The following is a 25445-nucleotide window of genomic DNA, read 5'->3' as shown; positions in this document are numbered from 1 at the left end:
GCCTCAGTTTGTTCCTCTGTAAAATGGGGACAGTATTTTCAACCTCACAGAGTTGTGATTATGAAATGAGCTCTCTCATGGAAAACACTTAGCACGGGGACCCAGCAGGAAGTAATCCCTTAACAAAAGGTAGCATCTTCCTTCTCCTCATTCCAAAGAGGGGGTTTGACAGGGTTGAGACCCTTGCTTTTTGCATCCCATCTCCCTGAAATGCATCACATCACAAAGACTCAGGCTTGTTCTGTTGATTCGTTTAATTTATAGACACGTGGGAAGCTAGAGCTGAGAAGGAATGGAGACCAAACACCACATGGGCCTCAGTTCTTCACTCAGCTTTGCCAGAAGCCTGGGGGCTTGGAAGACAGCTGATCTTCTTGATGGTCAACAAATGAGAGCCTGAGGGCACCAGGGTCCCAGGCTTGATGTGGCAGGCGTTCTCCGTAGCACATCCCCGGGAAGCAAATTTGACACCTGCTGGAGGGGATTTCAGACTAGAATCAGGATCTCCAATGCCTCCTGCGCCCGATCCAGGGGTCATGCCCCAGCCACCTTCCTCCATTTCTCTGCAGCCACTTTCTCCCTAAGAATCTGGAATAATGAGGCTCCAGTTCTGGGGCCCTCTGGGAACCCTGTGCCCTCCTCCCGAAATCCAGGTGCCCCTCACCAGGGTGCATGAGGCCAGTCACGGTGACACAGCGGGTTTCTTCACCAAAACAGAGCGTTTCGTCAGTCGGGGTGCATGTTTCCTTGAGGAAGGTGGAGCAGGAAGGACACCGAAGGCCATTCTTTGTCAGATTTCTCCTGAACGCTGGGGAGGAGGGTGGAGGGTAAGGTGCATGGGGACATTAAGTCCTTTCCAACTTCACAACCAGCACGGGGACACCGGTCGCTAACTGGCACTGCATTAAAAAAAAAAAAAATTATTTGGTTGTGTTGGATCTTAATTGCAGCCTGTGGAATTGAGTTCCCTGACCAGGGATCCAACCCCTGCATAGAGAGTGTGGAGGCTTAGTCAGTGGACCACCAGGGACGTCCCTGGACACCGCAGTTTATAGGAGAAGAAACCAAGGCTCAGCACAAGGAAGACGCTTGCCCCGTGACAGCGCAGGTCAGTGACACGTGCTCACAGCAGGCTCGGGGCGGGGGGAGGAGGGGTGGGCGGGGGGCGGGACTCCAGCCGTGGGGCTCAGCTGGGGCTTACCGGGCAGGGGGTCCTTGTTGCAGCCATTGCTCTGGCAGCAGCGCGTGGTAGACCCTATGTTGCTTTCGGGGCCATCATTGAAGGAGAGGAATCCTGAGTCGCAATCACTGGATGCCGTACACCCCTTCTTGGAGCTCACTAAAACATTGCCAACTGCAGGATTGAGGCAGGGGGAGGGCTCAAGGGCTCTGGTCTGGACCCTGGCCTCGGGGTGTCTCCCTACCTTACAGCTTCCCCAGTCCACTGTGATCTAGAGAGGTCTCTTCCAGCTCCCAAAGGTCAGACCCCCGTTATCTGCCTGGGGCGTCATCTGCACGGTTTATTAGGTAGCAACCCTTCCTCCCTCTGCCCCCGGCTGTGTTGGTCTCTCATGAGTGGTCCCTTCAGCCCCATGTCACCCACTGCCATCCTCTAAGGGTCACACCCGGAGAGGTCTTTTCCAGGCCACCTATGACTACCCCCAGGCCTGTGTGAAATGGTCTCTTCCAGCCTTCGGCCCTCCCCTGACCCCTGGAATTCCCTGCACCAAACCCTAGGATGCAGCCCCCAGCCACCGCCCTGTAACACCCGTCGCCTTCTTCCAGGGTCACTGCCTAGACCTCCTACGGATGGTCCCTTGCTGCCCTCCCTGGCTACTCTCAGGTCTTGCCTGCAGTGGCCTCCTCCAGCTTCCCTGGCCTCCCCATCCCCACCACAGGGTGGTCTCTCCCAGCACTAGGGTTTCTGCTCTTCACCGAACCTGCGTGGGTCTGTGGGCCCTCAGGGGTGTCTGATTCTACAACCTCATGGACTGAGTCCAGGGATTATCTGTCCCTACATATATCTCTCTCTACCCCAATATTGAGGCTTCCCAGGTAGTGCAGTGGTAAAGAAACAGACTGCCAATTCAGGAGACACAAGAAATGCTGGATCCATCCCTGGGTGGGAAGGATCCCTTGAGGAGGAAATGGTAAGTGACTGCAGTATTCCTGCCTGGAAAATCCTATGAACAGAGGCGCCTGGCGGTCTGCAGTACGTGGGGTCACAAAGAGTCGGACACGATTGAGCTCACACCCAACTCAATCAACCCCAATATCTCCCTCTTTCTCCTGTCTGGAAACCTTTGGTCCAGCCCGTATCCCTAGAGGATTCCTGGTGCCCCCAGAGAGTCAACCTGATCACTTTCCTTGCAACTCACCCCAGTCTTCTCTACACCCAGCGCTACACCTTGCATATTAGATGCCCCCTCTCTGGATTTCCAGCTTCCCCCACCCCCAGCATGTCCTTTCCTTCCCTAATCCCCTCTCGCCTAAGAAAGTCCCTATATCTGCCCCTCCCCCATCCTCTCTTTAGAGTCTCATTTTCAGAAATATTTGGCAACAGTGGTTTCTATCATTCCACCAGATTCTCTTTCCTCCACTCACCTTAAGATTGTCCTTACCTCTTTCCTGCCCCCTCATCACTCAAATGTTCCTCCCAGCAGCGCCTGGTGGTATCTGCTATCCTGAAGGCACTCCCCACCTCCCCAGGATCTGACGCTATCCCCTGCCCTCTTACCTCTGTGGGTCTCATACACGGCGGCCATACAGGTGTCCTCTTTGGGGGCGCAAGGTTGCATTGTTCCGTGGCAAAAGGGACCAGGGCTTATACACACCCAGCAGTCTAGTGGGTGCCCTGCAGAAGAGAGCGGGGCTCTAGTCAAAGCTCGTGTGGTCTGTGGATCACGACTTCTGAGTCCAGAGGGGCATGGGGTGGGGGGTCTGAAGGAAGAGGGACGCATGTCTCCCTAGTTATTAACGGTGGGCTGCTGAACAGAAAATTTTCCGAAGCTCCTCCAGGGACACCAGGGTGCTGCCAGCAAAGCTGCTTCCAGGGGTAAACAGCAACCCCACAGCGAGCAAGTTTACCTACTTACAAGGCTGGAGACTTTGGACACTGGGGTCTTCTGAGAAAGCTTGAGGACAGTGAAGGGTCCTGCTGAAGGTTCCCATGGAGTTTTGTTTTTTTTTAATCTTTCTTTTCTTTTTTTTTCTATTTTTTGGCTATGCTGAATCTTACTTGCTTCCCGGGGCTTTTCTCTAGTTGTAGTGAGTATGGTCTACTCTCTCGTTGCGGTGCCTGGGCTTCTCGTTTGGGGTGGCTCCTCCTGTTGCAGAGGACAGGCTCTAGAGCACGGGCTCAGTAGCTGTGGCACAAGGGCTTAATTTGCCCAAGGCATGTGGAATTGTCCCGGACCAAGGATCGAACCCTGGACCAGGGATGGCACCCATGTCCACCGCTTTGGCAGGAAGATTCGCAGCCACTGGACCACTGAGGAAGTCCTTCATGGACTTTCGTGAACCTTCAGGTCCAGCGGGTCCTTGGAGCGGGACCCTCTCCCTTGTGGGTACCACACTTAAATCTGATAGACAGTGGGCACTCAGGCAGGGGTACCTGAGGCTGGAATCTGCATCCCAGGTCAAGAAGGAAGATCAAGGACCAAGAGGGTAAGTGCATGGGCTCCTTGGTCCTGAGAGAGGAGGCAGCTGGGGCCCAGACACAAGGAAAGTGGGTCCTGAGGAAGGTGCAGCTGCCTGAACTCCTGAATCTAAGGGAGGAGGACACCGGGGACCTGAACTGCTTAGAGTCCTGGGAGAAAGGAAATCTCTCGCCTTTGCCTCGTATTTTTTCATACTAATGAAAAATACTAATCATACTAATCATAGTCTCATCTGATTTTCTAGAATTCAGGTGTCTTATTTTGAGACCCTGCCTGGGATACAGGGAACAGAGCCCACCCAAACCCCTCCTTTCTCAGAGATTTAAACCCACACGTTTTTTAGCTCGTCCTCCCTTGGGGACCCAGGCTTTCTCTCCTTTACCCTCTGCCTTCTCCATTAATTTCAATTCCCAGGACACCTCCTCTTTCCCTTCTCCCTCGAGGACTTGGCTGAATACTCACTCATAGTCCTTGTTTTGAGGGTCCCAGGAGTCCAGAGCCCTAGTCACTTACCCAGACCCAGGAGGGTGCAGAGCAGTGCGGAAGCCAGCAGGAAGGTCTCAGTTTTCATGGAAGGCTTCATGATGGATGGATGAGTGACCCTGAAGTTCCAAGTCCCCAGCTCTTCTTATAGGGAGCTGAGAAGGGGCAAGTCTGGACCTACCTTAACCTTACCCCCAGGCTAAGAAATGATATAAGACCTGGGGGTAGGTCTCTGCCGCTCTGAGTTGGGGAGGCAGAATCCGAATCCAAAAAGAACATGGGCATCTTCTAAACAACCCCTCCCCCAGGAGTCTCTGCTTCCAATCCTCTCTTCCATCAGGTCCCACCGCCCCCGCCCTCACCCCCTTTTTTTCTGACATGAAGCCCAAGACCAGAATCAGGTCATTTTGTTTCCTGGAGGGGAGAGCAGCTGCTAGGACTCAGATACCCTCCCCCTCTCTCTCCTCCCAAGGAGGTGCCCAGTGTGGGTGAGGCCCTACCTGGGAGCGCCCAGCAAGTCCAGGCTTGTTATGCGGGCATACTTGGTTCTTACTCCCTTTCCTGTGTTTGGGCTGTCTCCAGCTCTGACACCACCCCAAGATGCACTTCTGGGTTACTGGGGGACTGAACAGAGGGGGCTTGTCATCAGACAGGAATGGGCATGATAGGAGAGAGATGCCCACAGTTCCCATTGGAAAACTGAGGCAAGGTTGGAAGCACTCAAGGCTGGGTGTGTGTCTAGTTTGGGCACATATTTTGTGTTTTACTGAGGTCCTTTATGCTCTCTCTCTGCCTTAGGCATGATCTTCAGAGATCAGTGATTTCCTCCCCACCCCCACCCCCGTGTGTGTGTGTGTGTGTGTGTGTGTGTGTGTGTGTGTGTGTGGTGTGTGTGTGTGGTGTGTGTGTGTGTGTGGTGTGTGTGTATGTGTGGTGAGCGTGGCGAGGGTACCCAGCCATGGAGGGGATCCTGTTGCGGTAGGCTCCCGGCTTCTTGCAAAAATCCACTCAAGTTTGCTGGCCTCTTGTTTTCCAGGCTTCAGTTGGGCCGGTGAGGACAGCGAATTTCTTCTGGAGACCAATCCTGCAGGCCACGCGGGTTGCTAGGATAGCCTGGTGTGAAGGTTACCAGGAGGATGGGCTAGCAAGCAGCTTCGCCAGAGGGAAAAGCTCCTTGCTAGGGAAGTCAGGGCCTCACGCCTCTCTCAGTGGTGACAGCACCGGAACCGCAGGCGCGCCTGGGTTTGAAAGGGTCAAGCCTTGTGCGCTTGCGCAGTGAAGCCTGCGTGGGGCATACCCGCTATCTGTTCCCTTAACGGAGACCTTATTGCATCTTCTTGGTCAGGCGAAGCCACACGACGTTGACGAGCCGGAGATCATCCTCCGCCATGTGGTGTCCTGCAGTCGCCAGAAGTCAGTGAGAGACTGGCGTTGGGGAGGGTGGAAGAATAATCCGTATCCGGGCTGCCAAAAAAAAAGTTTCACTGCGGGGTTTTAAGAACTGCAATTTGAGAGACACATGTTCCCGTAAAACTGAAAGAGAGCTGGCAGAATGAGTCAGGGCTTTTGAGGACAGAGGTCAGCAGGTTCTTAAAGTTGTGTGGTGGTGGTTTTTCAGTCGCTCAGTCGCGTCCGACTCTTTGAGACCCCATGGACTGCAGCACGCTAGGCTTCCCCGTCTTTCACCATCTCCCGGAGCTTGCTCAAACTCATGTCCATTGAGTCAGTGGTGTCATTAACCATCTCGTCCTGTCTTCCCCTTCTCCTGCCTTCAATCTTTCCGAGCATTGGTGTCTTTTCTAATGAGTTGGGTCTTCGCATCAGGTGGCCAAAGTATTGGAGCGTCAGCATCAGTCCTTCCAATGAATATTTAGATTTGATTTCCTTGAGGATTGATTGGTTTGATCTCCTTGCAGTCCAAGGGACTCTGAAGAGTCTAACACCACAGTTCAAAACCATCAGTTCTTCGGTGTTCAGTTTTCTTTATGGTCCAACTCTCACATCCATACCTAACTACTGGGAAAACCATAGCATTGACTATACAGACCTTCATTGGGAAAGAAATGTCTCTACTTTTTAATACACTGTATAAGTTTCTCATAGCTTTTCTTCCAAGGAGCAAGTGTGTTTTAATTTCATGACCGCAGTCACCCCAGGAAAATAAAGTCTGTCACTGTTTCCATTGTTTCCCCATCTATTTCCCATGAAGTGATGGGGCCAAATGCCATGATGTTCATTTTTTGAATGTTAAGTTTAAGCCAGCTTTTTCACTCTCCTTTCTAATTTTCATTGAGAGGCTCTTTAGTTCCTCTTCACTTTCTGCCATAAGGATGATGTCATCAGCATATCTGAGGTTATTGATATTTCTCTCCACAATCTTGATTCCAGCTTGTGCTTCATCTAGCCCAGCATTTTGCATGATGTACTCTGCATGTAAGTTAAATAAGCAGGATGACAATATAAGCCTTGACATACTCCTTTCCCAATTTGAAACCAGTCTGTTGTTCCATGTCCAGTTCTAACTGTTGCTTCTTGACCTGCATACAGATTTTTCAAGAGGCAGGTCAGGTGGTCTGATATTCCCATCTCTTTAAGAATTTTCACAGTTTGTTGTGATCCACACAGTCAAAAGTTTTAGCATAGTCAGTAAAGCAGAAGTAGATGTTTTTCTGGCATTCTCTCACTTTTTCTATGATCCAGCAGATGTTGGCAAATTGATCTCTGGTTCCTCTGCCTTTTCTAAATCCATCTTGAACATCTGAAAGTTCATGGTTCATGTACTGTTGAAGCCTTCCTTGGAGAATTTGGAGCATTACTTTGTTACAGGGTGAAATGAGTTCAAGTGTGTGGTAGCTTGAACAGTGTTTGGCATTGCCTTTCTTTGAGATAGAATGAAAACTGACCTTTTGCAGCCCTGTGGCCACTGCTAAGTTTCCCAAATTTGCTGGCATATTGAGTGCAGCCCTTTCACAGCATCATCTTTTAGGATTTGAAACAGCTCAGTTGGAATTCCATCACCTCCACTAACTTCGTTTGTACTTAGGCCCACTAAGGCCACTAAGGCCCACTTGACTTCACACTCCAGGGTGTCTGGCTCTAAGTGAGTGACCACCATCATGGTTATCTGGGTCATTAAGAGCTTTTTTTAAATATAAATATTTTTATTTTCTTAGCATTTATTTATTTGACTGCACTGTATCTTACTTTTGGCACATGGGATCTTTAGTTGAGGCATGAAAACTCTTAGTTGCAGCATGTGGTATCTAGTTCCCTGACCAGGGATCGAACCCAGGCTCCCTGCATTGGTACCGCAGAGTCTTAGCCACTGGACTACCAGGGAAGTCTCAAAAGCTTTTTTGTATAGTTCTGTGTATTGTTGCCACCTCTTCTTAATATCTTCTGCTTCTGTTAGGTCCATACCATTTCTGTCCTTTGTTGTGCCCATCTGTGCATGAAATGTTCCCTTGGTATCTCTAATTTTCTTGAAGGGATCTCTAGTCTTTCCCATTCGGTTGTTTTTCTTTATTTCTTTGCATTGATCACTGAGGAAGGCTTTCTTATCTCTCCTTGCTATTCTTTGGAACTCTGTGTTCAGATCGATATATCTTTCCTTTTCTCGTTTGCCTTTCACTTTTTTTCTCAGCTATTTGTAAGGCCTCCTCAGACAACCATTTTGCTGTTTTGCATTCTTGAGGATGATTTTGATCATTGCCTCCTGTACAATGTCATGAACCTCCATCCATAGTTCTTCAGGCACTCTGTCTATCAGATCTACTCCCTTGAATCTGTTTATCACTTCCACTGTATAAAGGTAAGGGATTTGATTTAGGTCAGACTGAATGGCCTTTCTTCAATTTGGCCCTAAATTTTACAATAAGGAGCTGGTGATCTGAGCCACAGTCATCTTCATGTCTTGTTTTTGCTGACGGTATTCAGCTTCTCCATCTTTGGCTGCAAAGAATATAATCAGTCTGATTTCAGTATTGACCATCTGGTGATGTCCATGTGTAGAGTCTTCTCTTGTGTTTTTAGAAGAGGGTGTTTGCTATGACCAAAGCATTCTCTTGGAAAACTGTTAGCCTTTACCCTGCTTCACTGATTTTTAAAATGTTGACGTTCACTCTTGCCATCTCCTGTTTGACCACTTCCAATTTACCTTGATTCATGGACTGGGAAAGAATTATAATTGACTCTGATACATGTAAAGAAATATTTGGCTTTAAAGAAGAAGCCATTGGAGAAGGAAATGGCAACCCACTCCAGTGTTCTTGCCTGGAGAATCCCAGGGACGGGAGAGCCTGGTGGGCTGCCGTCTATGGGGTCACACAGAGTCGGACACAACTGAAGTAACTTAGCAAACCAGATGTGCACGCGTTCACAGAACCTCAGGGGACGGTGTGTAGCATGGCAGGCCCTCTGCAGAGGCATGGAGTCCGGTCCCCGGGAAACGCTCTTCCATTTCCACCACCCGCGTTCAGCTCCCCCCAGAGATGCCCATAGGAGCCGATCTGTACACAGAGGATCCCCCAGTGTTGATCGTAGGCTGTGTTCACCCTCACCTCAACAGCACCTTAAGTCTAATCAGCTAACTAGGATCTGTACATTGAAACCTGCAGCACATTAGAAACTTGTGTTTAAAAACAATTAACCGTACTGACCGATTTTTACCTGGGAAATGTGTAAATATGAAGTGTTGGGGTTTCTTTTTTTTTTTTTTTTTAAGAAAAGGAGACGTTCACCGCTCTCACATGCCATTTGTCCTCAGAGGGCGGCTTTACTTTTTTGGTAAAGGAACAAGCTGCTGATCTTGACAAGGAGTTCATATATAATTGTTATTACAGAGGAATTGCTATTACTCATGTTTTAAAAATATCTATTAAACATTATTAAACTTGATCGGGATGGGCCAAATAAAGTTTTATTGGAACATAAAAAAAAAAAAGAAGCCATCGTGAGTTACTGTAGGGTAAGTGTTCAGTAAGTATCTTGAGTTTCTAGCATATTCTGGATACTTGTGTGAATGCGATAAGTCGTCAAAATGTCAGATTCCATTCTGGCTGATGGTCAGAATTGCTCAGTGGTACCCCCCCCCCACCAGTGGCTCCATCTTAGAGAACATTTTTAGCAATATTGACTTCATTTTGATTTTGCTTTCACAAAGGAGACTTTTTGGAATTCTAAGGAGGGTCATTAAAATTTCTGGGAGGCCATAAGGAAATTCTGGAGAGATGTGTAATAGAGGAATTTTCCGAGAGAAAAGGAGGGATGGATCACTTCCTGGGAAGAATCAGAGGTCAATTTCCAGGGGAAGATTTTGTAAGGGACTCCAGGCAGAGTCTGGAGGGATTTATTATTATTATTATTATTTTTAACACCAAAAACATTTTGTACTGGGCTATTGCCAATTAACAATGTTGTGATCATTTCAGGTAAATAGCGAAGGGACTCAACCATACATATAAATGTATCCATTCTGTCCCCAAACCCCAGAGTGTGGGGAGATTAATAGGGAAACTTAAATCTGAGGGATAGAAGGCTTGAGAGAACTCTCAGAATAATCAGAGAGCTGGGGACCTAGCTCTCAGCTCTGAACCCTCACTTTCCCTTTTCCACTCTTTTCTCCAGATATACTGTGCAAAAAAAACCTTCTCAAGGCAGACACTTGAGAAATGTCTCAAGAAATGGCAGGCAGCCAGGGTGGGTGAGAAGACCATCTCTGTAGGACTCCATGTGATTCTTCCAGCCCCCTATCTGTTTTTTCTTTTTCTTTTTTTTTGGCCTTGCTGCTGTGTGGCATACAGGATCTTAGTTCTCTGACCAGCATGGAATCCGTACACCCTGCAGTGGATGCTTGAAGTCTTAATCAGTGGATCCCCAGTGAAGTCTCCCTCCCATTGTCTCCTTAATAGGAGTCTGAAGGTCCAGAGTCCAGACTCTCTTCTGCATTCAACTGGCAGTGAGTTGAGGCACATTGCCTTTGGGTCTCAGCTTCCTCACCTGGACAGTGAGCAGTGTGGTCCCTGTGCCCTTAGCAGAGGAGAGAGGTGATGCAGGGACTAGGCCAGGAATGAATCCGTGTGTGGCCCAGTTAGGTTGCTGCTCCTTTCAGGGCCTTAGTATCCTCATTTGGAACAGAGAACATCATTGCCTTGCATTCTGCCTTCTAAAGGCCCTGGGCTTAGGACTGGAAGGTGTCTCATATCATCTAAGCCAATCAACCTCATTTTAAAGATGGCGAAACTGAGGCCTAGAAAGGGCCGAAGTGAAGTGGCCAGTCTAAGGTACCATTGTCTGGAATGCTGAGTGCTGTGGTACATGCTTGGTGAAGTTGGAGGGAGCAAAGGGGAAAGGGGAGTTTGATCCAGGATGGTTACAGAATTCTCAACAGGCTGTTCCCATCAGGCACAAGGAACTGGTGGGAGAAGTGAGCTAGTGTGTTCCCAGGAGTGCCAGGGTGTTACCCTGTGTGATCTGGCTCTCCAGGGAGTCGGATGGTGGTGGGGCTGTTATCACCCCTCATACATGGCAGTGCTGAGACCTGAACCCAGTATGGGTACTCTAGCCACCTTTTTCTTGCTTCTTTGACTTCATGTGTTGGCTTTCTTTCTTATTTATATTTATTTATATTTGGCTGCGTTGGATCTTGGTAGTGGCGTTGGGATCTAGTTCCCTCGCCAGGGATGGAAATTCAGGCCCCCTGTATTGGGAGCATGGAGTCTTAGCAACTGGACCACCAGGGAAGTCTGTCTCTTTAAAATAAATTAAAAAAAATTTTTTCAGCTCTGCCACATGACATGTTGGGACCTTAATTCCTCGACCAGGGATTGAACCTTGACCTCTGTTTTGGAAGCATGGACCTTAACCACTGGACTTCCAGGGAAGTCCTGAATCTCTTGACGTTGGCCACATTCCTCCCTTCTGAATGTAGGCAATTTGAGGGAGGGATGCTGGGGGCAAGGCTTACGGAATTGTGTTAAATATATTATTGTTTGTCTTACCCAGTGGTTCTGAAAAACTTTTGGTTCATAGAACCTTTTGAGAATTAGAAGGAAGCTGAGAATTCTCCTCCCAGGGAAAATACACAAACCCACAAGATTTTCTGAATGATTTTAGGCATTTAAATATCTCATAGTTCCCTAACATAGTACAGTAAGAATAATGAGAGCTAACAGTTTATTCAGCACTACAAATGCCTGGGAATTCCCTGGTGGTGCAGTGGTTAGGATTGCACAGTCCGAGGGCCCGGCTTCTATACCCGGTTGGGGAGCTTGCCACCGAAACAAAAAACCCTGCCTTTCGCCATTCTAAGCACCTCATATGGGTTAATTCATTGAATCCTCAGAAAAAAACCCCATGACCTTTATCTACTATTATCCCCTTTTGTAATGTAGGTGCAGCAGACATCACAAGACAAACATATGTCAAACCTGTGGGGATTTGATATTGGCAAGGAAAGACGGACAGATCAGTAAGCCAAATGTATGTCAGATGACGAGTGCTGGGGAGGAAAGGACATAGCTAGGAAGAATGAGGAATGTCTCCAGTGGGAGAGGAGACAGTGGAGAGGGGTTTCTTGACTTTAAAAAAAAAATGTATTGATTTATTTGACTGAGTTGGGTCTTAGCACTGGCATGCAGTATCCTTTAGTTGTGGGATGTGGGATCTAGTTCCCTGACCGGGGATGGAACTTGGGTCCCCTGTGTTGGGAGTGTGGAGTCTCAGCCCCTGGACCATCAGGAAAATCCCAAGAGGTTTTTGGTTGTTTTTTTTTTTTTTTTTAACCTAAATAGGGAGTCATAGGATGCCTCCTGAGAAGCTGACATTCAAGGAGAGCGAGCTTTGCCAACGTCTGGGACGGAAACAGACTCCAAGGCAGGCTGGCGTCTTGCCTGGTGGGTGGGTGCCTGCTGGGCTGGAGGGATGGCACGGAGGCCAGTGTGGGTGAGCGGAGTTGACAGGGGAGGGGCAGGAGCTGACAGCGTTGGGGTAGTGGGCCCTGAAAGCCACTGTAAGGATTTAAGCTTTTACTCTGCATGAGGTGGGAGCCGGGGCAGGCTTCGGAGCAGAGGAGCACAGGCTCGGAGTTAGGTTCTGGCATCATCCTCTGTAGGGTTCCCGGCTGAGAATAAATCGCAGCGGGGACGTGCGTGGAGAGGCAGCACTGCAGCCTCGGTTGTCAGTTTATTTCGGGTTTGAGACCCTTCCGACAAGCCGATGGCATTTGGCAGCTGCCAGTACGCAGGGTGACTCCAAACTCATCGAGTGCTAATTTTGGCTCTTCTCAAGCAAGTGATGAACAGAAGCTTTGGGACACCTGGACATGTAGACGGATATGTAGAGGTTTTCCTACTACTCTTTTTTTTGCCCCCCTCAAATGATATCTGGCAACATCTGTCTATTACCATCTGGGGTTCAGCTCGTAACAGCCCCCACCTGCCTTTTTTGTGTGCAGTGGCCAAGAGAGGCTCTGTGGCCCACCCATCACCCGCTCCCAGGCTGGCAGTTCTGGCCTCTTGGCTAACCACCCCTGTGCCAGAGGCGTGGCTCCAGTCTCCTGCTGGAGGTACATTCTTAGAAGAAATGTTCAGTAGCAAAGTGAAGATGTTTCCTTTCTGTATTTCAGTGTTTTCTCATCACCCATTTTGCCACTGTGGTGTTTTATATTTGTTACCTACTTCTCACATGACACGTGTGTACAGCAGGCACAGGCCAGTGAACCAACACACGCACAGCCCACGTCCTCTGCACCAGATCAAGGAACAGAACACGCCTCCCCCACCCATGTCTCCTTGGGCTCCTTCCTGCCACTGCCCCCCACAAGGGTAACCATGATGCCGATTTTTAACAGCTTTGATTGCCTGGCTTTGAACTGTATATAAATGAAGTCACACAGTATATGATCATTTCAGTACATAGTACTTCTGCCTCCAGCAGGTCTGATCTTTGCCACTTTGTGTGTTAGTTTCATTCTGTCAGTTTCATCCTTCTTGCTGGTGTGCCTCTAGAGGGTTCATTCTCATTTCTGCATGGTATTCCATTGTTGGAGGTAGCCACTGTGCTTTTATTAACTTTGCTTTTCAAATGGGTGTTATTTGCATATGGTGCCTGACTCAAAAGGCCCCAAAGGGAGAGTGTACACTGAAAAGGAAGTCCTCATCACAGGCCACCTGCTTCAGTCCCCTCCAGCCCCACCTCCCCATCCCTGCTGCTTAGGTCTTCCTTCCTGTGGCAGTCATTGTGAGCAGCTTCTCATGTGGTTCCCCAGGTCATTCTGTCCATATACAAGCATATGTGTTCACCCGCGGCCCCCCCCTTTTAAAAGTACATAGTATGTACATATTCCTCTCTCTTGCTTTTTTTCAAGAAGCTGTATCTTAGAGGTCTCTTATCATGGTGTCAAATTCTACCTTACTCTTTCAAATGAGGAATGACATAGCTTTTCATGGATGTGGAACCTTTCTTTAAAATTTTTAATTTAACTTTGAAAAATGTTGGCTGCACTGGGTGGCATGGGGATCTTAGTTCCCCAACCAAGAACTGAACCTGTTCCTCCGCAGTGGAAGCTCTGAGTCTTAACCACTAGACCACTAGGGGAGTCCATTTTATTTTTATTTTATATTGAGATAGAGTTGATTAACAGTGTTGTGTTAATTTCAAGTGTACAGCAAAGTGATTCCGTTATACATATATGTGTATCCTTTTTCAGATTCTTTTCCCACTCAGGTTCTTACAGAGTACTGAGTAGAGTTCCCTGTGTTGTAGAGTAGGTTCCTGTTGGTTGTCTGTTCCTAAACTCCTAATCTGCCACTCCGCCTCCACTACATTCGCCCTGGTAACCATAAATTTGTTCTCTAAGTCTGTGTGTCTGTTTCTGTCTTCTAGATAAGTTCGTTGTAATCTTTTTTTTTTTTTTTAGATTCCGCATAGAAACAATATCAAGTGATATTTATCTTGAAACAGTTGTTTTAACAAGATGTCTCAGGGACTTTGCAAATCTTTCATGTCCCATTTATTCCACTGTCGTGAATCCTGTCTTCCTGAGACAGGTGCACACAGACCTGGGCCCCAGATGAGTCAGCTTGTGCTTAAGCCTTTTACCTAACCACTGATACTTACCCAACACCGAACACTCTCTTCTTTCTTCATGAGATAAAATTCACGTAATATACAGTGAATAATTTTTACCATTGAAAGTATATAATTCAGGGGGTTTAGTATACTCACAGTCTTCAACATTCATTGCAGTGTCTAATCCAGAACACTTTCATCACCCCCAAAAACCCCAGAACCATTAAGTGTTCACTCCCTAGTCCACTATCCCCACATTGCTCCCTGGCAACTGTTGGTTTTTTTTTTTTTTTAAATAGGGAATTCAATTGTTTATTTATTTATTTATTACTCAATTGAACTTAATCAATCTGTATTAGATGCTGCTGATGTACTTTTAAATCAACACGATTTTTTTAATTAATTTATTTAATTGGAGGCTAATTACTTTACAATATTGTAGTTGTTTTTGCCATACATTGACATGAATCAGTCATGGGTGTACATGTGTTCCCCATCCTAAACCCCCTTCCCACCTCCCTCCCCATCCCATCCCTCAGGATCATCCCAGTGCACCAGCCCTGAGCACCCTGTCTCATGCATTGAACCTGGACTGGCAATCTATTTCACATAAGTTAATATAGATGTTTCAATACTATTCTCTCAAATCATCCCATCCTCGCCTTCTCCCAGAGTCCAAAAGTCTGTTCTTTACATCTGTGTCTCTTTTGCTGTCTCGCATATAGGGTCATTGTTACCATCTTTCTAAATTCCATATCTATGCGTTAATATATTGTATTGGTGTTTTTCTTTCTGACTTACTTCACTCTGTATAATAGGCTCCAGTTCAATTTCATCCACCACATTAGAACTGATTCAAATACATTCTTTTTAATAGCTGAGTAATATTTCACTGTGTATATGTACCACAGCTTTCTTATCCATTCATCTGCTGATGGACATCTAGGTTGCTTCCATGTCCTGGCTATTATAAACAGTGCTGCGATGAACATTTGGGGTACATGAGTCTCTTTCAGTTCCAGTTTCCTTGGTCTGTATGCCCAGCAGTGGGATTGCTGGGTCATATGGCAGTTCTATTTCCAGTTTTTTAAGGACTCTCCACACTGTTCTCCATAGTGGCTGTACTAGTTTGCATTCCCAACAACAGTGTAAGAGGATTCCCTTTTCTCCACACCCTCTCCAGCACTTATTGTTTGTAGATTTTGGGATAGCAGCTATTCTGACCGGCATGAGATGGTACCTCATTGTGGTTTGGATTTTCATTTCTCTGATAATGAGTGATGTTGAGCATCTTTTCATGTGCTTGTTAGCCATCTTTATGTCTTCTTTGGAGAAATGTCTGTTTAGTTCTTTGGCCCATTTTTTGATTGGGTCGTTTATTTTTCTGGAATTGAGCTGCAGGAGCTGCTTCTATATTTTTGAGATTAATTCTTTGTCAGTTGCTTTGTTTGCTATTATTTTCTTCCATTCTGAGGGCTGTCTTTTCACCTTACTTATAGTTTCCTTCATTGTGCAAAAGCTTTTAAGTTTAATTAGGTCCCATTTGTTTATTTTTGCTTTTATTTTCATTACTCTGGGAGGTGGGTCATAGAAGATCCTGCTGTGATTTATGTCAGAGAGTGTTTTGCCTATGTTTTCCTTTAGAAGCTTTATAGTTTCTGGTCTTACATTTAGATTTTTAATCCATTTTGAGTTTATTTTTGTGTATGGTGTTGGAAGTGTTCTAGTTTCATTCTTTTTACAAGTGGTTGACCAGTTTTCTCAGGACCACTTGTTAAAAAGATTGTCTTTTCTCCATTGTATATTCTTGCCTCCTTTGTCAAAGATAAGTTGTCCATAGGTGCGTGGATTTATCTCTGGGATTTCTATTTTGTTCCATTGATCTATATTTCTGTCTTTGTGCCAGTACCATACTGTCTTGATGACTGTAGCTTTGTAGTATAGTCTGAAGTCAGGCAAGTTGATTCCTGCAGTTCCATTCTTCTTTCTCAAGATTTCTTTGGCTATTCAAGGTTTTTTGTATTTCCACACAAATTGTGAAATTTTTTGTTCTAGTTCTCTGAAAATTACCATTGGTAGCTTGATAGGGGTTGAATTGAACCTATAGATTGCTTTGGGTAGTATACTCATTTTCACTATATTGATTCTTCTGATCCATGAACATGGTATATTTTTCCATCTATTTGTGTCATCTTTGATTTCTTTCATCATTGTTTTGTAGTTTTGTATATATAGGTCTTTTGTTTCTTTAGGTAGATTTATTCCTAAATATTTTATTCTTTTCATTGCAACAGTGAATGGAATTGTTTCCTTAATTTCTCTTTCTGTTTTCTCATTGTTAGTGTATAGGAATACAAGGGATTTCTGTGTGTTAATTTTATATCCTGCAACTTTACTATATTCCTAATTAGCTCTAGTAATTTTCTGGTGGAATCTTTAGGGTTTTCTATGTAGAGGATCATGTCATCTGTAAATCAACATGATACTAACTTTTTAAATTTTTAAATCCTCAAGATAAAAACTGTATTATTATTTTAGTTTAAACTCATCTTTTCCAATTTTTTAAAATATTGAAGTAAAGTTGATTTACCATGTCTTATTAGTTTCAGGTGTACAGTATAGTGATTCAGTTATATGTACATGTACATGTATATATATTTTCAGATTCTCTTCCTTTATAGGTTATTATAAAATATTAACTGCACTTCTCTGTGCTATACAGTAGGTCCTTTTGATTGCCTACTTTATACTAGTATGTATATGTACCACTGATGTACTTTCTGTTTCTATGAATTTGTCTATCCTGGACATTTCATATAAATATGTATGTATGTGTTGGTAGCTCAGTTGTGTCCGACTCTTTGCAACCCCATAGACTGTAGCCTGCCAGGCTCCTCTGACCGTGGAATTCTCCAGGCAAGAATACTGGAGTGGGTTGCAATCTCCTTCTCCAGGGGATCTTCCCAACCCAGTGACTGAAGCTGCCTCTCCTGCTTTGGCAGGTGAGTTCTTTACCACTGAACCTTCTGAGGAGCCCATAGGCCACACAGATAGTTAATGGCACCCCACTCCAGTACTTTTGCCTGGAAAATCCCATGGATGGAGGAGCCTGGTAGGCTGCAGTCCATGCTAAGGGTCAGACATGACTGAGCGACTTCCCTTTCACTTTTCACTTTCATGCATTGGAGAAGGGAATGGCAACCCACTCCAGTGTTCTTGCCTGGAGAATCCCAGGGACGGGGGAGCCTGGTGGGCTGCTGTCTATGGGGTCGCACAGAGTTGAACATGAATGAAGTGACTTAGCAGCAGTACTCACTTAAAAAAGGAAAAGGAAATAGGTGACACCAATTCTAATATGTCTCATGTCAATGTATTCAAAATACTGTTATTTTAACAAGTAATCAGTATAGGAAAGCACTAATGAGATATCTCACATTCTTTTTTATGCTAAGTCTTTGAAATCTGGTGCATGTTTATCCTAGCACATCTCAATTCAGATGATAAATTTTCATTGAAATACTTGGCCTCTGTTTAGATTTCATGAAACTTCTCTCACATTTGGAGAAGTTGATTCCTATACCCAGGTCGTCCCAGTGATGTTGAATAGTTTACTAGTCAGGATGATGAAGAGCAATTTTTAAATCAATCAGAAGTAATTCACAGGTAAACTTCAGTTTCCCAGTTGCAGCAGCCACAGGTGCTGAATAGTGACAGTATTGGATAACCCAGCCCTAGTACCACGGGGAATCCCGTGTGCCTTGCCCTAGGGCCAGACAGCCCTTTGACCATAGGGGTGGCCTTTTGCAAGTGAGTCAGCAAATGGCATCTACCTGCAGGATTATTGTGAGCATTCCTTGTAGGCACATTTGTTCTCTCTGGTCCACAGTAATAGACTTGCAGCCCTTCCTGGAAGCTTGGAACACAGGGAATGCAAGCATTAGTCTCACCCCCGTGCCTTTGCTCAGGGTGCCCTCCTCTCTGACACCATCTCTAACTTGGCCCTGTCGGACACCTCTACACTATGCTTCTCTGTTCCAAATTCCCTCTGTCCTCCCACCAAGGGGACTCCTGCCTGAGATCGACTCTGAGAAAGCAAGACCCAGTTTTGTTTCCTTGTGTCACTGGCCCTCATGGAGTGTGCTGATTGTGTTTAAGTAGTTACCATTGGGTGTCACGACTATCTTTTGGAGTGGTTGCCTTTTAAATCATGACTCTTATATAGATTGAATTTTAAGTTCTGGAGGCAGCAAGTTGCTAGTGAGGCATCGGTCTCTGGGAACATCCAAACAGAAAAGACTGAAGACTCCCTTGTGGAGGGACAACTGGCTGCCCTCAGGGTGAGTCTACATGGCACCTGCAGGCTGGAAGGCCCTTGAAGGCAGAAATTGTAGAAAATGTCTGATAAATCCTAATGTTGTTCTTGCCAGAAGCAGAGGAGGAACAGAGCCTCAACAACTTAGATGAATTTCCTACTTGTCTGGACTATGATAGACCTGTGTCCATTGAGATGAGGAACCATGAAGCTGGGAGACTCAAGGGTGGGTTGACCTGTGTGCTTTTGGAGGAGTGAATAAAAAGTAGAAATTCCATTGTGCGTGTGTGTTCATTGAGGGTTTAAGAGGAGGGGGAAGATGCTTGGGATTCTGACTGTCAACTGGAAGCCTAGACCCCTGTGTCTGATGGAGGAGAGGTCCAAGGGTGAGGCCTCCTGGGTCCCTGGAGAGGAGGGATGGTGGGGGTGTGTGCAGGATAGAATTCCCTGGGCTGCAGTCCAGTGACTTTAAGAGTTTTGCCACCCTGGAGGAGTTGAGGTGGCCTAATAATTGTTTAACCTTGGGGGCTGTGATAGTAAACTTCTTAGCTCTAGAACTAGCGTGGCCCATTAATGCCCCCAATCTGTTCAGCATGTCTGCAGCCATGGCCTTGGGTAGAGCCTTCTCATCCTGACTTTAGACCTGGTCTTTGGATCTGCTTGACTACTGGACTCACAGCAAACGTGATGCAAGCAGAGGCTTGACAAGTGCTCATGGACTGGGATGATCTCTCTTGCTGCCCTGGGGACCCCTGCCACCATGACCACATGGGGAAGTCCAGGCTAACCTGCACGGTGATAGATAACATGTGGCCCAGCCAGCCAGGACAATCCTCTTCAATGCAGAGGATTGAAGTTCAATCCCTGGCGGGAATCGAAGATCCCAGATGCCGCCGAGCATCTAAGCCTGGGAGCTGCAACTAGAGTGTCCATGTGCCACAAAAGGGATCCTGCATGACTTATTAAAGATATTGTGTGCCACAACTAACACCCAATGCAGCCAAATAAATATATATAAGGATGTTTATATAGGCAATTATTCTAAGCAACTGCGGTTTGGAGGGGCTTGTTAGGTAGCCAAGTATTGATACTGATACAGCCGTGTCCCCTCTCTCAGGAATGCAGTCTCTTTCTCCCTCTCAATGTGACTCAATGATTAAAATCTGAAGATCTGCCACCTTTTAGCTGCACAATCACCAATGTGATATTCCTTCTTGAACCTCAGATTCTTCTGAAAACAGGATAGTGCCTATCACAAGTAGTGGTGAAGATTAAATCTGTCAATTTCATTTCATGACCCTCAGAGGTCATGTTGGTAATGAAGCCTGTCTGGCAGGGGTTGGGGGGGCGCATAGAGGGCCAGACTGCTCTTCTTGTGCCCCTCCCCCTGGGGTTTGCTAGGGCCATTGAGGGGTACTATAGTTCCTTGCTCCAGTGAGGTTGGCTTTAACTGTATGATTTCCTTACTCCATGGAATGTTAGCACCAACACAGGGACCTTTGGTGCACGTGGTTTGTTTGCGCATGTCATCTGCCGTTAGACAGACATTCGCCAGGGAGCCACAGATCTCAGAAGACTGTAACTCCATGGAGTGGAGGAGAACTAGAGTCCCTCTCCCAAGCTGCAGCCAAAGCCACCAGCACACAGCCAGAAACAGAGGTGCCCTTAGGAATGGCTACCGATTAGGAAAAAGAATGCTTCTTGTCATGTCTCGATTTGGGCATGGTTTGTTACACATTACTACAGCATCAACTGACTAATACAACTTTGTTGTTTTAAGCTATTGAGATTGGAGACTTATTTGTTACTGTAGCATAATCCAGTCTATCCTGATAGATGCCAAAGTCTAGTGCCTTCTAACTAATGGCTACTCAGTAAGTGGCCGCTGTTAGGATGGTAACTATTTGCTCAGACACACTGTCTCCAGAACCAACAAAGTTTTAAAGTTGATAGTGTGTGTACTCAGTCACTCAGTTGTGTCCGACTCTGATCTCGTGGACTATAGCCCACCAGGCTCCTCTGTGCATGGGATTCTCCAGGCAAGAATACTGAAGTGGGATGCCATGCCCTCCTCCAGGGGATCTTCCCGACCCAGGGATTGAACCCACATCTTCTGAATTGGCAGGCAGATTCTTTCCCATCTGAGCCACCGGGGAAGCCCCCTTAAAGGTGCTAGGCACTGAACTAAGTCCTTTTTTCATTTTCCTTCATTTGACTCTTAAGACAGCCCTTTGAGGCTATAGCTGTTAATATCCACAGTTTACAAACATGGAAACTGATGTTGGTAACCGAAAAGAGGTTAATAAGGAGAGCTGTGCATGGACTCCAGAGTCTGACCCTCCCAACTGTTTGACCAAAGGCAAGTGACACCACAATCTGTGCCTCAGTTTGTTCCTTTGTAAAATGGGTACCATACTTTGAACTTCACAGAGTTGTTGTGATTACGAAATGAGCTCTCCCGTGGAAAACACTTAGCACGGGGACCCAGCAGGAAGTAATCCCTTAACAAAAGGTAGCATCTTCCTTCTCCTCATTCCAAAGAGGGGGTTTGACAGGGTTGACACCCCTGCTTTTTGCATCCCATCTCCCTGAAATGCATCACATCACAAAGACTCAGGCTTGTTCTGTTGATTCGTTTAATTTATAGACATGTGGGAAGCTAGAGCTGAGAAGGAATGGAGACCAAACACCACATGGGCCTCAGTTCTTCACTCAGCTTTGCCAGAAGCCTGGGGGCTTGGAAGACAGCTGATCTTCTTGATGGTCAACAAATGAGAGCCTGAGGGCACCAGGGTCCCAGGCTTGATGTGGCAGGCGTTCTCCGTAGCACATCCCCGGGAAGCAAATTTGACACCTGCTGGAGGGGATTTCAGACTAGAATCAGGATCTCCAATGCCTCCTGCGCCCGATCCAGGGGTCATGCCCCAGCCACCTTCCTCCATTTCTCTGCAGCCACTTTCTCCCTAAGAATCTGGAATAATGAGGCTCCAGTTCTGGGGCCCTCTGGGAACCCTGTGCCCTCCTCCCGAAATCCAGGTGCCCCTCACCAGGGTGCATGAGGCCAGTCACGGTGACACAGCGGGTTTCTTCACCAAAACAGAGCGTTTCGTCAGTCGGGGTGCATGTTTCCTTGAGGAAGGTGAAGCAGGAAGGACACCGAAGGCCATTCTTTGTCAGATTTCTCCTGAACGCTGGGGAGGAGGGTGGAGGGTAAGGTGCATGGGGACATTAGTCCCTTTCGCAACCTTACAACCAGCACGGGGACACCGGTCGCTAACCTACACTGCATTTTTAGAAAATAATACTTATTTGACTGGATCTTAGTTGCGCCCTGTGGAATCGAGTTCCCTGACCAGGGATTCCACCCCTGCAGAGGGAGCGTGGAGGCTTAGTCACTGGACCACCAGGGACATCCCTGGACACTGCAGTTTACAGGAGAAGAACCCAAGCCTCAGCGCCAGGAAGGCGCTTGCCCTGTGACAGCGCAGGTCAGTGACAGGTGCTCACAGCTGGCTCTGGCGGAGGAGGGGTGGGCAGGGCGGGGCTCCAGCCTTGCGGCTCAGCTGGGGCTTACCGGGCAGGGGGTCCTTGTTGCAGCCATTGCTCTGGCAGCAGCGCGTGTCGGACCCCATGTAGTTCTCTGGAGCCACGGTGATGGAGAGGAACGCCGGGTCACACTTGCTGGATTTCGAGCACCCCTTGTAGCTGGTCACGTCCACGGAGCCCTCTGCATCATGAGGGTGGACAGAGGACTCAGGAGCCCTGGTCTGGACCCTGGTCCCGGGGTATTTCCATCACCTTACAGCTTCCCCAGCCCACTGCTGTCTAGAGAGGCCTCTTCCATCTCCCCAAAGTCATACACCCTTATCTGTCTGGGGCAAGGCCTGGAGGGTTGAGTATTGTACCCAACCCTTCCTCCCTCTGCCCCCAGCTGTGTTGGTCTCTCCTGAGGGTCCCTTCAGCTCCACAGCCACCTCACCGCCATTCTGTAAGGGTCACACCTGGAGAGGTCTTTCCCAGGCCACCTACGACTACCCCCAGACCTGTGTGAAACGGTCTCTTCCAGCCTTCAGCCCTGCCCTGCCCCCTGGAATTCCCTGCACCAAATCCTAGGATGCAGCCCTCAGCCACCGCCCTGTAACACCGTCTCCTTCTTCGTCTAAGATTTCCCGGGTCACTCCCCAGACTTCCTACCTATGGTCTCTTGCTGCCCTCCTTGGCTATTCTCAGGTCTTGCCTGAAGCGGCCTCTTCCAGTCTCCCTGGCCTTCCCCCTCCCACCAAGGTTGGTCTCCTCCAGCCCTAGGGTTTCTGCTCTGTACCCGAAGTGCTTGGGTGAGTGGGTGCTCAGTCCTGTCTGTCTCTTTGCAAACTCATGGACTGAGTCCTTGGATTATCTGTCCTTCTCTCTCTCTCTGTTCTAATACTGGGGCTTCCCAGGTGGTGCAGTGGTAAAAACCCCCACTGCCAATGTAGGAGACACAAAATACTGGTTCAGTCCCTGGGTTGGAAAGATCCCCTGGAGGAGGAAATGGCAAGCCACTCCAGTATTCCTGCCTGGAAAATCCCACGGACAGAGGAGCCTGGTGGGCTATACCTGATTACAGAGTCAACCTAATCATACTCTTTGCAACTCACCCCAGTCTTCTCTACATCCACCCCGACACCTTTTGCATATTAGATTCCTGCCCCCCACCGTGGATTTCACTCTTTCCCTGTGTCCTTTCCTAATCCCTTCTTGCCTAAGAAATTCTCTATATCTGCCCCTCCCCCATCACGTCTTTGGAGTCTCATTTTCAGAAATCCTTGGCAACAGTGGTTTCTGTCATTCCACTGGATTGTCTTTCCTCCTTTCCCTCTTTCCTGCCCCTTCTTCACTCAAAGGTTCCTCCCAGTGCGTGGTAGTATCTGCTACCCTGAAAGCACCCCCACCTCCCCAGGATCTGACGCTATTCTCTACCCTCTTACTATTGTTAGTCTCAGTCATGATGACGACGCAGGTGTCCTCGTCCAGGGCGCAAGCCTTCATTTCTCCAATGCATATGGCTCCATTCCTGATACACATCTCACAGCTTAGTGGGTACCCTGAGGTATAGAGAGAGAGGCTTTAGTCCAAGTGGTGTGGTCTCTGGGCCATGACTTCTGAGTCCAGAAGGGGATGGGGAGGGGGGTCTGAAGGAAGAGGGAAAGGTGTCTCCCTGGTTATTCATAAGAGGGACATTGCCCACTGAACAGGGAACTGTCTGAAGCTCCATCAAATATGCTATGGGAGCCGCCAGCAAGGCTGCTTCCAGGGGTAGACAGCAACTCCATCAAGGAGCAAGTTTACCTAATTACAGGGTTGGGGAATTTGGACACTAGGGCCCTCTGAGAAAGCTGGAGGATAGTAAGGAGTCCTGCTGAAGGTTTCCATGCTTTTTTTTTTTTTTTTAATCTATCCTTTGATTTTCTTTTTTCTATTTCCGGCCATGCTGGGTTGTCCCTGCTTCCTGTGGGTGTTCTCCAGTTGTAGTGAGCGGGGGCTACTTTCTCGTTGCGGTGCCTGGGCTTCTCGTTTGGGGTGGCTCCTCCCGTTGCAGAGCACAGGCTCTAGAGCACGGGCTCAGCAGCTGTGGCGCAAGGGCTTCGTTTGCCCAAGGCATGTGGGATATTCCTGGACCAGGGATCGAACCCATGTCCCCTGCGGTGGCAGGCAGATTCTCAACCGCTGGACCACTGGGGAAGTCCTTCATGGACTTCTGTGAACCTTCAGGTCCAGCTGATTCTCGGAAGCGGGACCCTCTGCCTTGTGGGTACATTTAAGTCTGGTAGACAGCACAGTTGCTCAGGCAGGGGTACCTGAGGCTGGGATCTGCAACCCAGGTCAAGAAGGAAGATTGAGCACTAGGAGAATAAGGGCCTGGCTCCTTGGTCCTGAGAGAGGAGGCAAGTGGGGCCCAGACACAGGGGAACTGGGTCCTGGGGAAAGTGGAGTTGCCTGAATTGCATCTAAGGAAAGAAGACACCAGGGACCTGAACTCCTTAGAGTCCTGGGAGAAAGGAAATCTCTCCCCCTCACCTCACTTTTCTTTTTTCTAATCCTACTCTCATCTGAATTCCTAGAATTCACGTGTTTTATTCTGAGACACTGTCGGAGGGGAGGGGAGCAGAACCCATCCAAACCCTTCCTTTTTTCAGAGATTTTAACCCACATGTTTTTGAACTCTTCTTCCCTTGGGGATCCAGGCTTTCTCTCTTTTACCCTCTGCCTTTTCCATGAATCTGAATTCCCAGGACACCTCCTCTTTCCCCCTGACCCTCAAGGACCTGGCTAAATGTTCTCCCATAGTCTTCATTTCAGGACTCCAGGAGTCCAGACCCCTAGTCACTTACCCAGACCCAGGAGGGTGCAGAGCAGCATGGAAGCTAGCAGGAAAGTCTCAGGTTTTGTGGAAGGCTTCATGATGGTTGGATGAGTGAAGATGCAGTCCCAGGTCCTGAGCTCATCTTATAGGAAGGTGAGAAGGGGCGGGTCTGGATCTACCTTGCCCCTTGGCTATGAAAGATGATGTAAGATCTGACGGTAGGTCTCTGTAGCTCTGAGTGGGGGAGGTGGAACAAGAATCCAAAAGGAACATGGGCATCTTGTGCTCAGCCCCCTTCTCCATGGGGACCCCAGGAGTCTGGGCTTCCAACCCTCTCTCCATCTGGTCTCACCCCCTTCATCCCCCCATGCCCCCGCCCCTTTTTTTTTCTTACCTAAAGCCCAAGATCAGAATCAGGGAGGTCATTTTGTTTCCTGCAGGATAGAACAGTGCTAGGACTCAGATTCCTGCTCCCTTGTCTCTCTTCCCAAGGAGGTGCCCAGTGTGGTTGAGGCCCTACCAGGGAGCACCCAGCAAGTCCAGGCTTGTTCTGGCGGGGCATGCTCGGCTTAATACCTGC

At 47.6% G+C, this 25445-nt stretch overlaps 2 protein-coding genes across 2 annotated transcripts; both read right to left on the bottom strand.

The window, feature by feature from the left end:
• Positions 1 to 325: 325 nt before the first annotated feature.
• Positions 326 to 4242, bottom strand: LOC138095800 (phospholipase A2 inhibitor and Ly6/PLAUR domain-containing protein-like). Its single transcript, XM_068991696.1, has 5 exons — positions 4173 to 4242; positions 2738 to 2854; positions 1202 to 1354; positions 665 to 808; positions 326 to 471 (listed from the first exon to the last, which is right to left on the bottom strand). The coding sequence occupies exons 1-5, from the start codon at positions 4240 to 4242 to the stop codon at positions 326 to 328; spliced, it is 630 nt and encodes a 209-aa protein (XP_068847797.1).
• A 16988-nt stretch (positions 4243 to 21230) lies between these two features.
• On the bottom strand, positions 21231 to 24963 carry LOC138095840 (phospholipase A2 inhibitor and Ly6/PLAUR domain-containing protein-like). Its single transcript, XM_068991762.1, has 5 exons — positions 24894 to 24963; positions 23490 to 23606; positions 22097 to 22249; positions 21570 to 21713; positions 21231 to 21376 (listed from the first exon to the last, which is right to left on the bottom strand). Exons 1-5 carry the CDS (start codon positions 24961 to 24963, stop codon positions 21231 to 21233), a joined length of 630 nt encoding a protein of 209 aa, XP_068847863.1.
• Positions 24964 to 25445: the final 482 nt, after the last annotated feature.

The sequence above is a fragment of the Capricornis sumatraensis genome, chromosome 20 (genome assembly GCF_032405125.1).
Source record: "Capricornis sumatraensis isolate serow.1 chromosome 20, serow.2, whole genome shotgun sequence".
NCBI lineage: Eukaryota > Metazoa > Chordata > Mammalia > Artiodactyla > Bovidae > Capricornis > Capricornis sumatraensis.
The sequence above is the reverse complement of the archived record's forward strand: the minus strand, read 5'-3'. Positions and strand labels throughout refer to the sequence as shown.